Genomic DNA, 15,677 nt, shown 5'->3' with positions numbered 1-15,677 from the left:
CCCCCCCCCCCCCCCCCCAAAGTTCTGATGCACAACAAAATTGATAAAGGTCATGTCATTCGAATACATTTTGTTTTGAGATGATTTGTCTTTGTTATGGTTTTCGCCAAGTGTATATCGAAAAAACCTGTACCCATCATTCATAAAGAATAGGAAGTCCCACGACGAAAAGTGGGGTTGATACCTAAACTCGAAGGGCGGTTTTTTGTGCCAGTCTATGTTGCGCAGACTCTCCAAAATATGAGGCCTCGCCCGTGTCGGATCCTCCAATAATACATTATTTTTTGAGGACCCGACACGCACCCGATAACATTTTTGGAGTGTCCGGGCAACATAGGCGCCAGTTGCCTTAGGTTAATTTCATATAGGAATCAAATTGAAGTCTTAAGGGCCACAAGTAGTGGTCCTAGTTTCCATTTGATAGGCGCCTTTTGGGATAAAAATTCAAGGTGACAAAACAATGAGTCCCAAAAGCCTTGAGGTGGTCCAGAGAGATCCGGGCAAAGCGAGCAATACCTGTCATGTTGGACTTTGGCCATGATAGAAAGAGGCTGCATCTATTCCTATATGGTATGTGTGCTTCATTTGGCAGAATGTCCATATTTGTATCTTTCATTATTATTTAATTCCTCAAAATATATATACAGATTCAAGAAATTTCTTATCGATTAGTAATTTTTTCCTCTTAAACTTGTGATCAAGCGTACTTTGCTCAATATAATTGAGCGGTATTCTTAGTCCACTATGATATGAAACCGAGAGCATATTGTATAGGCTTCATTACTGTGATATATAATGGGTCCTTCTTGTTAGTCATTGTCATGGTCTAAGTCCAACGTGGCGGGTATTGTCCCTATTGGCCCGATTCCTCTGTGCCACCTTAAGGCTTTTGGGCTTCACATTTTGTCCCTTCGGCCGGACCCCTTTAGGTCATCTCAACGCTTTTGGCATTTGTCATAGCACAAGTCCAATATGACAGCAATTTTTGCTTTGATACGATCCTTTGAGCTACCTCCAAGCTTTGAGTGTCATGATTTTTGTACTCTTACGCCTTTAACCCAAAAGTCGCCTACCAAGTGGAGACCTTGGCCATTATTTATGGCTATTAACCCTTCCACTGATTCTGATGTGGGAATATCCCAAGGCAAGTGTCAAAGCGACCCCTCTCCCCCGACCCTCGAGTTCAAGTGTTAGCACCCCTTTGGCGGCAATACTTTCTTATCTCTACAGATAATGGATAAATTGTTTGCTGAGCATGAATATCTAGACATATACTTTAATATTGAAGATTTAGAACATAGACGGACCTTTTTCAACTACACTGTGTGATGTTGCAATCAATTGTTTCGGGGAGGGGCGTAATATTGTGAGAATGAAGTTGAACTCTTTATAGCTTGAACCCCCCCCCCCCCCCCCTTTGTCTTTGATTTTTGTTCTAGAGTTGCTTTTTGCAATGCATCTCTTGTTTCCTCTGTGGGATAGTAAATTTGATCACCTTGTTTGCGTTCTCCGACGTCGTATCTTGAAGGCTAGCTACATTAGCCAACTTAATTGGTACAACCGCAAGTTCATTGCATGATTTAAGAACAAGGTACTTAAGTTTTTGAAATTGAAGTTTTACAACCTTAGATCTTTCCTTTCAATCGATAATACTTTAAGCTGGTTAAAACCCCAGTTTATTTGCCTCGCTCCAAACAAATCTTGTATCTGATAAAGTTAATTTTTTCAGATTGCGTAGATAATTGAAGAATGCTAGAGGAAGGTGAAGAATTTTGCTTATTAAACCAATATCATTCAACTACTTTAAATGTTTCAAAGAACTTAGATTTTCCAAACTGCTGAAACCATCCTAGTTAATTAAAATTCAGTCATTTGCCCTGGAATACTCACTTTTCTAACAAAGTAAATTTCTTCGGCTTGAATAGAGACACGAAGAATGTTGGAGGAAGGTGAAGAACATTGCTCATATTGTTCGATAGCTTCAAAAGTTCATCAGACAAAAGATACTTCTATGAATCATGAAAGTGTAAGCTACATCGACACAGTTTATAAAAATGATCATCGAGGCTCTCACTGGTCTACGAAATACATGTTCAGTGCATTCAATTTGTATTCATCAAATGGAGAGGGTTGATTTATTGTGTGAATAGACAACAACAACAAACCCGGTAGTTTCCCACGAGTGGGGTCTGGGGTATTGTGTGAATAGAGTACATTAGAAATGTAATATAGAATAATGTGTATAAGTGTCTCACATCAGGTGATATAACCATATAAATTGAGAAGTGTGAATCTAAAAGGATTCAAGCGTAAGAACAGTGTTGAGTTGTCCCACATCGGAGGGATTTGAGGTCCTTGGTCTCCTTATATGACTTGGGCAATCCTCACCTCATAAGCTAACTTTTGGGGTTGAGTTAGGCCCAATGTCCATTCTTATCAAACGGTATCTTTGCTCATACTTTCAATCTATTCTTCTGTGTATCTTCTCACATTCAAATTATCAGTTGGTCATGTTTATGTAAAATCCATCTCATATTCAAATAGAAAATTCTGGCCAACTTGAGAAGATTGTATGAAAAGGATGTTGTATTAGCTTTCAGTTTGTTAGTTTGACAACTGTAACTAAAGTAGCTTACTAGTTAATCAAGAAGATTGTGTAGCTAATATCAGTGTCTCTATTTACTTAATTTATGTACAGAATGTTATATTAGTTGATGTTTAGAGTGATTAGTTCACTAATTTTGCAACATTGATATCTTGCAGTAGAATATCTGGCTGTTCTAAAGTAATTAAAACGATCTTAAGCCTTCAACATGCTAAGCTAGCGTTTGGACATAGATTTGATTGAAACTTGAAAGAAGAGTTTTTGAATTTGTGCTGAAAAATTACTTTTAAAAGTTGAAGTTGTGTTTGTACGTGCATTTTATTTGAAGAAAAGTTGAAGTTTTGTGAGTGGAAGAAAAAATCACCCAAAAACTAAACCAGTTTTTTGGAACTTGGAAATTTTTGAAATTGTTTTTCCCAAAATATGATTATATTTCACAAACAGTGTTTTAAAAAAATGAGGCCAAAATCTATGTTCAAAATCTATGACACTTGAAAGGGTGATCCAGAATATTAGAAAGAAGAATACCCACAACTTGACTAGTAAAAAACTACTCCATTGTACAATTTATAAGTGATGATCTGAAGAGTGTTATTGAATATGCTGATTTACAGTATTGTTTGTATATGATTATCATGATCTTACTTCAGCAGTTGTTCTGGTTGCTAGCAGAGCGGATCTAGCTTAAAAATTACGGGTTTACGTGAATCCAATAGCTTTTATCTAGACCTTGTATATGTATTAAAAATTCACTAAACCTAAAAATATCTGATTGTTAATCCAAGTGTTGTTGTGTATTAATTTGAGGTTGTTGTAGGAACCCATAAATTTCAAAATCTAGATATCTCGGGTTGATGGATCATATATATCTAGTAGAGGGGGGAAAATATATAATTTGGTGGTATCTTGGAATTAATAGGTTCATGCCGTTGCCTAAGGCTAGAAGCTCACAAACAGCCATGGCAAACATCCTAACCATACACCAAAACTATTCTTCACATTTCAGTCCATTACTTCAGTATAAAAACGAGGTTTTAAGTTCACTTTTTATCACGATCCAGATTTCCCACCCTCGGGAGTCGTGATGGCGCCTACTAGTGAAAGCTAGGCAAGCCGACAATTACAGATTTTATTATCCTTTTTCCTTATCTTTTAACAAATTCACAAGTTAACATATGATCAACAACAGAATAAAAAGTGCGGAAGACGAAATCCAACAATTTAACTTAATACAAATACGGTTCCACAAAGTAATCCATCCAGAACTGGTGTCACAATCTCACGGACTATCTAAGAATACTACACATAGGGTCTGAACAAAGAAAAAAATACATGTCTGTCTCTGAAATAAGTAAGAACAAAAGGAAATAGGATAGAAGGGGACGCCAAGGCCTGCGGACGTCTGCAGGACTACCTCGGGTCTCCGCTGGACTGAAGGCTGCAACCTCACTGTGGTCTAAATGCTCCAGCACCGGGATCTGCACACAGTGCAGAGTGTAGTATTAGCACAACCGACCTCATGTGCTGGTAATTTCGAGCCTAACCTCGGCGAAGTAGTGACGAGGCTAGGACAAGAATACCAAATAAATCTGTGCAGTTAAATCATATACGATAAATAATGATAACAGAAACTAGCAGTTAAAGATGGGAAGGGGGAACATGCTGCGGGAAATATCAAGTACTACCAGAATTTCAGCAGAGAAGCACAAAGAACACCATAATTTCATATTAGCAAGAATAAGGAAAACAGTAACAAGTGCACGGCATCACCTTTCGTGCTTTTACTCTCGTTCTCACCATAAGAATCAATATTCACTTTTATTCTTTCTTGTTGCGGCGTGCAACCCGATCCCAATCATATAATACTGTTGCAACGTGCAACCCGATCCCAATCATATAATGATGTTGCAGCGTGCAACCCGATCCCAATCATATAATGATGTTGCCGCGTGCAACCCGACCCCACCTGTCCACCCTTATTACTCCTTGTTGCGGCGTGCAACCCGATCCCGTATAATATTGTTGCGGCGTGCAACCCGATCCCAATATACAAATCAACACCAATCACAAAAGAATCCCGTCAAGGGAACAATAGTATAACAACAATATCCCGGCACGGGAAACAATATCATAAACAATAACATCCCGGCAAGGGAAACAACAATATATCTCATCTCGTTTCCACAATCACTTCACAACATAAGTCTCAACTTGAGCCATTGCTCAACAATGGTCAATTACCAAGAATACTTTCATAAGCCTTGTTCAACATTTATAATCATCATATTAAGCATGGATAATAGATAATGGAATCACAACAATCATAGTATAAGACTCACGGGCATGCTTGACACCAACGTATAGATACTCGTCACCACACCTATACGTCGTACTCAACACTTAACACATAGCAAATAAGATCACAACTCCTATTCCCTCAAGCTAAGGTTAGACCAAACACTTACCTCAATGCCACGAACACAATCAAGCCTCAACTACCGCTTTACCTCTTGATTTTACCACCAATTCGCTTGTATCTAGTCACAATTTACTTAATAACATTAATAAATGCTAAATAAACCAATTCTAATGCATGAAAATAGGTTTCCCAATGTTTAACCGACCCCAGGCCTGCTTCGTCAAAACCCGAAGTTCGAACCAAGACCCGATCACCCATTCACCCACGAACTCAAATATATAATTTGTTTTGAAATCGAACCTCAAATCGAGGTCCAAATCCCCAAAATTTGAAAATCCTAAGTTCTACCCAAAATCACCCAATTTCCCATGGAAAACCCTTGATTTTGAAATGAAATCATATAAAAAGATGGATTAGATTAAAAGAAATGAGTTAGAAATGACTTACAAATGATTTGGAGAAGAACCTTCTTTGGAAAATCGCCCGAGAGAGCTTAGGGTTTGAAAGAGTTGGAAAAATGAAGAAAAATCCGTCTAAGTTATAATTTACACAGGTGTAGTTATCGCATTTGCGATGTCAGGTTCGCAAATGCGAACTCGCAAATGCGGCCCAGGCTTCACAAATGCGAAGGTAGGCCTGCCCTGTTTACTTCGCAAATGCGAACTATCGTCCGCAATTGCGATCACTGTTGGAGTCGCATTTGCGACATGGAGCTTCGCAAATGCGAAGGTCCCCTTACATGCCCAGTCGTCGCAAATGCGATGGTTAGTCGCAAATGCGAGCTCGCATTTGCGATGCGAAGCCTGCAGACCTGCAACATACCAGCAGTTTTTTTCCTAAGTTCAAAACACTCTACGGCCTATCCAAAACTCACCCGAGCCCTCGGGGCTCCAAACCAAACATGCACGCAAGTCCAAAAACATCATGTGGACTTGCTCATGCGATCAAATCATCAAAATAACATCAACAATTATGAATTCAACCTCAAATTCATGAAATTACTCAAGAATATCAAAATTTTTATTTTCTCAACTAAAGGTCCGTTTCATACCAAACGAACTCCGATTCTTACTAAATTCCACAGATTCAACTAAATTATTATTTTAACCCTGTACCGGGCTCCGGAACTAAAATACGGGCCCGATACCATCAAATTCAAACATCTTTAAATTTCCAGAAACTCTTAAATTTTCAGTTAAACAATTTCTTTCAAAAATTCATTTCTCGGGCTTAGGACCTCGGAATTCAATTCTAGGCATACGCCCAAGTCCCAAAATTTTCTACGGACCCTTCAGGACCGTCAAATCACGGGTCCGGGTCCGTTTACCCAAAATGTTGACCGAAGTCAACTTAATTTCAATTTTAAAGGCAAAATTAGCAATTTCCTCAAATTTTCACATAAAAGCTTTCCGGATATACACTCGGACTGCGCACGCAAATCGAGGTGAGACAAAAAGAGGTTTTTAAGGCCCAGGAACACAAAATTGACTTACAAAACGAGTGATGACCTTTTGGGTCATCACATTCTCCACCTCTAAACAATCGTTCGTCCTTGAACGGACATAGAAAAGTACCTGAGTCGGAGAAAAGATGGGGATATCGGCTCCGCGTATCGGACTCGGACTCCCGGGTCGCTGCCTCAACAGGCTGACCCCTCCACTGAACACGAACTGAAGGAAAACTCTTCGATCTCAAATGACGAACCTGCCAGTCTAGAATAGCTACCGACTCCTCCTCATAGGACAAGTCCTTGTCCAACTGGACAGTACTGAAGTCTAACACGTGGGATGGATTGCCGTGATACTTCCGAAGCATGGACACATGAAACACTAGATGCACGGCTGATAAACTCGGCGGCAACGCAAGTCTGTAAGCCACCTCTCCCACTCGATCAAGAATCTCAAATGGTCCGATAAACCTAGGGCTTAGCTTGCCCATCTTCCCAAGTCTCATCACGCCCTTCATAGGCGACACCCGAAGCAACACCCGCTCTCCGACCATGAATGTCACATCACGAACCTTACGGTCGGCATAAATCTTTTGCCTGGACTGAGCAGTACGAAGCCTATCCTGAATGATCTTAACCTTGTCCAAGGGATCCTGTACGAGATCTGTACCCAACAACCGAGCCTCTCCCGGCTCAAACCACCCAACAGGCGACCGACACCGCCTACCATATAATGCCTCATAGGGAGCCATCTGGATGCTCGACTGATAGCTGTTATTGTAGGCAAACTCCGCTAAAGGCAAGAATTGATCCCACGAACCTCCCAAGTTAATAACACATGCTCGGAGCATATCCTCCAAAATCTGAATAGTACGCTCGGACTGTCTATCCGTCTGAGAATGAAAACTGTGCTCAACTCGACTCGAGTACCCAACTCACGTTGAACTGCCCTCCAGAAATGCGAGGTAAACTGCGTACCTCGGTCAGAAATAATGTATACGGGCACACCATGAAGACGAACAATCTCCCGGATATAGATCTCAGCTAACCTCTCTGAAGAATAGAAGACTGCCACAGGAATGAAATGCGCTAACTTGGTCAGCCTATCAACAATAACCCATATCGCGTCGAACTTCCTCTGAGTCCGTGGGAGTCCAACAAAGAAGTCCATAGTGATACGCTCTCACTTCCACTCAGGAATCTCAATCTTCTGAAATAAACGACCAGGTCTCTGATGCTCGTACTTTACCTGCTGACAATTCAAACACCGAGCTACATACGAAACAATATCCATCTTCATCCTCCTCCACCAATAATGCTGCCGCAAGTCCTGATACATCTTAGCGGCGCCCGGATGAATAGAATACCGGGAACTATGGGCCTCCTCTAGACTCAACTCACGAAGTCCATCCACATTAGGCACAAAAATACGACCATGTATCCTCAAAACTCCATCATCTCCAACTGTAACCTGCTTGGAACCCCCGTGCCGCACCATGTTCCTAAGGACAAGCAAATGAGGATCATCATACTGCCGATCTCGGATACGCTCAAATAATGAAGAACGAGCGCTTGTACAAGCTAGCACACGGCTGGGCTCAGAAACGTCCAACCGCACGAACTGATTGGCTAAAGCCTGAACATCCAAAGCAAGCGGTTTCTCACTGGCCGGAATATACGCAATACTGCCCATACTGACTGACTTCCTACTCAAAGCATCGGCCACTACATTCGCCTTCCACGGATGATACAAGATGGTGATATCATAGTCTTTCAAAAGCTCCAACCACCTCCTCTGCCTCAAATTGAGCTCCTTCTACTTGAATAAATACTGCAAACTCTTATGATCCGTGAACACCTCACATGACACGCCATATAAGTAGTGCCTCCAAATCTTCAGTGCGTGAACGATGGCTGCTAACTCCAAATCATGAACTGGATAGTTCTTCTCATGAATCTTCAACTGCCGCGAAGCATATGCTATAACCTTGCCATCTGCATCAACACCGCACCAAGCTCGCCTCACACTCATCCGACCACCTGAACTGGGCACCTTTCTGGGTCAACCTAGTCATCGGGGCTGCAATAGAGGAAAACCCCTCCACAAACTGACGGTAATAACCCGCCAAACCCAAGAAACTCCGGATCTCTGTAGCTGATGCGGGTCTATGCCAGTCCCGGACTGCCTCTATCTTCTTCTGAATACCCTCTGCTAAACAACGTGACCCAAGAATGCAACTGAACTCAACCAGAACTCACATTTCGAAAACTTAGCATATAACTGACTGCCCCTCAGAGTCTGGAGAACAACTCGAAGATGCTGCTCATGATCCTCTCGGCTACGGGAATAGATTAAAATATCATCAATGAAGACTATCATGAAGGAATCCAAGTAAGGCTTGAACACTCGGTTCATCAAATCCATGAAAGTTGCTGGGGCATTTGTCAACTCGAATGATATCACTAAGAACTCATAATGCCCGTACCGAGTGCGAAAAGCTGTCTTAGGGACATCGGATGCCCTAATCCTCAACTGATGGTAGCCAGATCTCAAATCGATCTTCGAGAATACCTTGGCACCCTGAAGCTAGTCAAACAAATCATCAATCCTCGGCAATGGGTACTTATTCTTGATTGTGACCTTGTTCAACTACCGCTAATCTATACACATCCTCATCGATCCGTCCTTCTTCTTAACAAACAACACCGGCACACCCCAAGGCGAGATACTAGGTCTAATAAAGCCTTTATCAAGCAGGTCTTACAGCTGCTCCTTCAATTCTTTCAACTCTGGCGGAGCCATGCAATATGGAGAAATAGAAATGGGCTGAGTGCCTGGAGCCAAATCAATGCAAAAGTCAATATCCCTGTCTGGTGGCATACCCGGCAGGTCTAAAGGAAATACCTCAGGAAACTCACGAACAACAGGCACAGAATCCATAGAAGGAACCTCAGCACTAGAATCACGAACATACGCCAAGTAAGCCAAACATCCCTTATCAACCATACGCCGAGCCTTCATATATGAGATAACCCTGCTAGTAGAATGACCAGGAGTCCCTCTCCACACCAAACGAGGTAAACCCGGCAAGGCTAAGGTCACAGTCTTGGAATGACAGTCCAAGATAGCGTGGTAAGGTGATAACCAGTCCATCCCCAATATGACATCAAAATCAACAATATCCAAAAGTAACAGATCTACTCGGGTCTCAAGACCCCCAATCACAACTATACATGAACAATGGACACGATCCACCGCAATAGAATCACCCACCGGTGTAGACACATATATAGGAGCACTCAAAGAATCACTAGGCATGACCAAATACGGGGCAAAATAAGATGACACATAGGAGTATGTAGACCCTGGATCAAATAGAACTGAAGCATCTCTACTACAAACTAGAACAGTACCTGTGATAACTGCATAGGAGGCCTCAGCCTCGGGCCTGACTGGAAAAGCATAACATCGGTGCTGGGCCCCACCACTCTGAACTACATCTCTGGGACGGCCTCCTGCTGGCTGGCCTCCACCTCTAGCGGCCTGACCTCCACCTCTAATACCTCTACCTCCACCTCTAGCTCCTTTACCTCCACCTCTAGCTGGCTGAGCGGGCGGTGGAACACCCGGTGCCTGAACCATGGAATGGGAACACTGATGCTGCGACTGAACACCCACTAATCTCGGACAAGCCCTCCGGATATGACCATACTCACCGCACTCAAAGCATCCACCTGAGTGCTGCGGCTGAGGAAACTGAGACTGACCCTGGCGGGCCGGCTGACCATGATGATAGCTCTGAAGAGGAGGTGCTTTGATAGGAGCTGGCTGTCCTGAAGGAGGCACATAGGAACCACGCCCCCCTGGAGCACCGTGAGAAGCCAGTAGTGCTGAATGAAACGGCCTGGAAGGATGGACCCTACCAAAAGAATCCCTGCCTCCAGACGAGGCACCATTGAACCTGCCAGAATGACGGGGCCTCTTGTCAGACCCCTGACCACTCCCCTGTGATAAAACCATCTCGACACTCCTGGCCACATTGGCCGCATCCTGAAAAGAAATCTCGCTCCCCGTCTCCTTAGCCATCTGCAATCGAATAGGCTGAACAAGTCCCTCAATGAACCTCCTCACTCACTCTCTCTCTCTCTCTCTCTCTCTCTCTCTCTCTCTCTCTCTCTCGGTGGAAAGTATCAGAAGAGCATGACGGGCTAAGTCAATGAATCTGGTCTCGTACTAAGTGACGGTCATAGAACCCTGCTGGAGACGCTCAAGCTGCCTCTGATAGTTCTCCCAATGAGTGACTGGAAGAAACTTCTCCAGAAATAGCTGAGAAAACTGATCCCAAGTCAAAGCTGGTGACCCAGCTGGTCTAGCCAAACACTAATCCCTCCACCAAGTCTTGGCGGATTCTGACAGACAAAAAGTAGCAAAGTCGACCCCATTGGTCTCCACTATCCCCATGTTCCGTAGAACCTCATGACAGCTGTCCAAATAATCATGGGGATCCTCAGATGATGTACCGCCAAAAGTGGTAGTACAAAGCTTGGTGAACCTATCCAACGTCCATAAGGCATCAACAGACATAGTTGGCCCCTGACTGGTCTGTGCCACAACACCCGGCTGAACTAACCCAACTGGCTGAGCTGCTGGAGTCTGAAACTGGGGAGTCATCTGCTCCCGAGTGCGAGTAGCGGGAGTCTGTGCTCCTCCCCCAGCCTGAGAGACGACTGGTGCTACAGGAAGTAAGTCTGCTTAGGCGACAATCTCCATAAGGCCCACTAGACAGACCAGAGCATCCTGAAGTACCGGCGTGGCGATGAACCCCTCTAGGACCTGAGCTGGTCCTGCTGGAACTGACATGGCCGGAACCTCATCGTCGAACTCAACCTGAGGCTTCGCCGCTGGTGCTGCTACTCGAGCTCTGGGCTGATCTCTGCCTCTGCCTCGGGCCCTAGCACGGCTGTCACGCCCGAAAAATCGAGGAGCGCGACCGGCACTCAACTGAGTAAACCCGACTGAGCAAGCATGTTAGGTTTCATTCTACCCAAACTAGTTCATGAATAAAGAGGAAATGAACTCCATTAATCATACTTTGTAAATATTTTATTAACAACTTCCATTTTATTTCCATCAGCAGTTTCAGCCATAATGTCCAAAATATTATAATTTTTATAGTTATGATAATGAAAAACATATTTACCAAATGCCAATACTTCTAATTTAATTTCCAATATCAAACACCACTCATAACCTGTCTACGGAGCATCTAAATACAACTGAAGAGTAATATAGAAATGCCGGCAACAAGGCTCCGGCTATACCTCAAAATACAAAGTACATGATAGACAATGATAGAGGACCCCGAAATGAAGTGGGGCTCACCAAGTCAGCTGAAAGGAAGATGCGTCACTAGCTGCGACCAACACTGCCTACTATGGAACCACCTACATCCATTTAAAGATGTAGCGCCCCCGGCAAAAGGGACGTTAGCGCCGTCGAATAGCACTAGTATGTATAGCTAAAAGTCCTCTTTCAAAATAGAATGTCCATATAAGCATAGGCAACACATAGAAACAGCAAGTCACAATCAACAATATCCAAATAACCAATTGAAACATAACGATTTTCAAAGTAAGAAAATAGTATACATAATTTTGGTTGGGAGATCACTAGCACCGATATTTCCACCGTCTTTGTTAGCACGGAGTCCGATCACGCCCGATCGGCTAGGCCATCTCCCCACGGACAATGTGGTTTGACATTATGATGCGAAAGAAAGTTGTCACAAGAGTAATACCACCATGTGCGCAACATGGAGTCTGATCTCCACCCGATCAGCTAGGCCGCCTTCCCACATATGCCGTGTGGGTTGGCTTTTTCTTTTCTAATTCACAGGTATTAATTTCATCCCACTTTGGGGTAATAGTCACAATTTCACCAATATTTCAATTTCATCCCAAATCACACTCCACCCCTACACCGGCACATGTAGTTTCAGGTGTGGGCCTTATGACCCACCCTTCCTCGGTCTTGCTAATGATACTCCCAAAAACATTTTTAGTTTAATTGCACACAAAGATAACACATATATAGAAATGTATTCATCCCAGAATCTTTCACATTGTACAAATCTTTATTAGAATATTCAACCATCCACATTAATAATATTCTCTCGACTCTTTGGGCCTTTCACAAGATTCGTTATTCATGGCACGTTGGCCGCATTCTATATTCTATACTTTCGCTTCTTTTAATTTCAAGGATCATCACTAATTGCCAATGTACAAAGTATTTCAGAAATCATATACCTCAAGTTCATTAGCAATGGAGACTTTAAACATAAAAGGTTTCCTTCCCAAAGATTGGGGCATACCAACCAGCAATAGATACACACATCAAAGTCATAAACAAGCAATACACCAGTTATTCTTGAATTACTCTTTCCCAATAACAACAATGTACAGTTTTCAACACCGGAGTATGTAAGAACTCGAATCACAGTGAATACATTATAAGACAAGGCATTAGTTAAAACAACAACTTATGGGCATGAATTGAGTACCAAAAGCTTTTAGGCAATTCTATTTTCGAAGTCATTTTAAAACAGTTGAGTTGAGGCTCATTTCATAATCTATTTCACATTTTCTCATTTTATAGGCATCACTAGGTACAAATATAACTTAAGTCCTTGGCACGTTATCCACATTCTATTTCCCCAATTCGTTTAATGCATTTTCAATCATCTTTCACTACTAGAAATTAGGTCTAAACCCTTCCAAAACTGTGGCAATAGATACACTAGCCGTCTCTATAGGGCTATCGGAACGGATTTGGAGGTGTTCCGGGATTCAGTGTTACAATAGGTCTATTGGAACGGTTATTTGTAACGGTTTGAAAACCGTCTCCATATAGGGGGTATTGTAACGGTTATGGTACTGTTACCATTGCTCTGTTTATGGGAACGGTTATATTTTCTATTGGGACGGTTATAAACCGTTGTGGTATAATTATTCCAGCGATTTTTTAAGTCTATTGCAACGGTTTTGATGATATATTGCAACGGTTTTTGTGATATTGGAACAATTATCAGTACCCTACTGCAACGGATATTGTTACATATTGCAACGGTTATTAGGGAATGCTATTATTATTTGCTTGGTCTACTAGAACGGTTATATGCTCTATTGCAACAATTCACAATTGAATTTCTGATATTTATGGAAGCAAAATGAGGAATATTTTCCTATGCAATGAAATTTTTTAACTCACAACTTATATAAACCACAAAATAAAATTAAAATATTCAACTAGCATTACTCATATACAAAACCAAAATGTGAATACATTGTTTGATCAACAATTCAAAAGTCAAAATAGATGAGTTTGCATACAAAAAGTTCTAAACCAAAATATCTTTGAAAATGATGATAGAAAGTTTAACAACGATCAACAACGATCAACAACACTCAAGTAAGGTCTTCGTCACTGCTTTCTTCCGCAATCGCTGCACCTACAAAAGACAACCAGAAATAATTAAATAAATTTTTTAAAAGATAATTGAATCACAAAGTAATTGAATGACCAATTTGATAACTCCAAAATTTTCAAACGCTCTAAATTCTTAAATTTTTCGGCAGAGTTTCCTTTGTAAATACGACCATCCCAAAATTTTCAACCTGCTCAAAACATCATTATCCTTGTTGTGGTGCATATCCAAATCAGAAAACATAAGGAGATACATCTAACTAGGGAAGTAACAAAACTATACAGCACTTCTCTGATCAGAAAACAAAACTAGGAAAGTAACAAAACTATATATCCAAATCAGAAAACATAAGGAGATACATCTAACTAGGGAAGTAACAAAACTATATAGCAAGACAAAGGGCAAGACAGCCCTCAGATATATTGGCCAAACACAGGCCTTTGAACTCTTATAGCACTTCTCTGATCATTCATTTTTTCAAAGTTGCTCTGAAACTAAGAAAATTTGAAAATTTTATCCAAACAAAACATACTGTTCTGCTATGGAAACAAGAGGTAGTGATAGGCAATTTTTGCATTGAGGTCTGTCACCACTCGGTTTGCATCACCCTGTTGTAGAAAGACTTGGAATAAACAATGGCTTCTGATAAAACCTTCAACTTACATAGTCATTCAGATGGCGCCACTAGATAGAATTTTCGAGACACTGCAAGTATCTCTTTATTGCTCCTCACACAACTTTTCAGTATTTCAACTATAGAAGGAGACAAACATACAATACATAGTAGTACTCCCTAGATAGATGTAGCAAATAAAACTAGAGGTTCTGGATAGTTCTTTGCAGACTTCGCTAATAACATAACTCAATTCTGTAAATGGAACAATTATAATTCTAACTTTTAGTTACTAGTTAGTGAATCAAATGAGTCTGTTGAACTAATTGATTAGTATTAAAGCCACAATTGGTGAGATTACTTTTGGTGCTTAGTCTTTTGTGTCTATGCATATTGATAGGGATGTGAACGAGAAGCAGCAGATGCTACAAATGGCGTCCGGTTGAAGGAAAGAATGAGAGTATTATGGGCGCTTGTCCATTCCAAACAACCTGAAGATGTGCAACGAGGGATGGCTATGCTTGAGGGTGAAATTTTGTCAGATCTACTTCTCCATTTATGTTACAAGTTGTCTTTTGATTCCCTAGGGCTTCTACGTATTTCATAATATCTAGTTTACAAGTGTTTTTGAATTTCTGATACAACCACCGACTATCTCGTTTCATTGTTTAACTCCTAGTTTCCTTAAGTCTCAATATTCATAAACATAGAGGCATAATGCTCTTAGCAACTTATCTCAGCAGCATCTGATGAATAACTTACCTGAGGGTTCAATTTATGAGAATCATCATCTTTTCTGTTTCTTTTTCCTTTTTTGCAGTTTCACCTGCCAGCTCAAATAGTCCACTACAGAAGCGAGAAAAGCTTTATCTTCTAGCTGTTGGATATTACAGAAGTGGGGAATATTCAAGGAGCAGAGAGCTTACAGGTCACTGTTTGGAGGTCTGCTCCTAATCTTTATGTAGTTGGATCTTGTCATTTATCAAGCGTTTAAAGACAATCAGAATTTGACTTCCTTATTTAGTTCTATTTCTTTCTGTAGTTTCTAAAAGCTTTTTCTTGCTTTGCTAGATTGCGTCCTGTATTGGTAGACAGGTCGTTGTCGC

At 41.5% G+C, this 15,677-nt stretch overlaps 2 protein-coding genes across 8 annotated transcripts in view; both read left to right on the top strand.

The window, feature by feature from the left end:
• Positions 1 to 2,692, top strand: part of LOC109217816 (histone-lysine N-methyltransferase ATX2-like) — a 54,343-nt gene extending 51,651 nt beyond the window's left edge. For 4 of the 7 annotated variants that reach the window (XR_002066686.1, XR_002066690.1, XR_002066687.1 and 1 more), the window contains 2 exons: positions 1,730 to 1,762; positions 1,926 to 2,692. The gene's annotated coding sequence lies outside the window, so the exon portion shown is untranslated. The remainder of the gene's footprint in view (positions 1 to 1,729; positions 1,763 to 1,925) is intronic. The other 3 variants (XR_002066689.1, XR_002066692.1, XR_002066691.1) reach the window with 1 other exon arrangement.
• Positions 2,693 to 8,028: 5,336 nt separating this feature from the next.
• On the top strand, positions 8,029 to 15,666 carry LOC109217813 (mitochondrial fission 1 protein A-like; the record flags this gene model as incomplete). The annotated part of the gene is made up of 4 exons (XM_019382086.1): positions 8,029 to 8,127; positions 14,972 to 15,098; positions 15,392 to 15,513; positions 15,614 to 15,666. Coding segments are annotated over exons 1-4 (401 nt in total), but the record flags the coding sequence as incomplete, so codon positions are not given.
• Positions 15,667 to 15,677: the final 11 nt, after the last annotated feature.

This window comes from Nicotiana attenuata, unplaced genomic scaffold (assembly GCF_001879085.1).
Source record: "Nicotiana attenuata strain UT unplaced genomic scaffold, NIATTr2, whole genome shotgun sequence".
Classification (NCBI taxonomy): Eukaryota; Viridiplantae; Streptophyta; class Magnoliopsida; order Solanales; family Solanaceae; genus Nicotiana; species Nicotiana attenuata.
The sequence above is the reverse complement of the archived record's forward strand: the minus strand, read 5'-3'. Positions and strand labels throughout refer to the sequence as shown.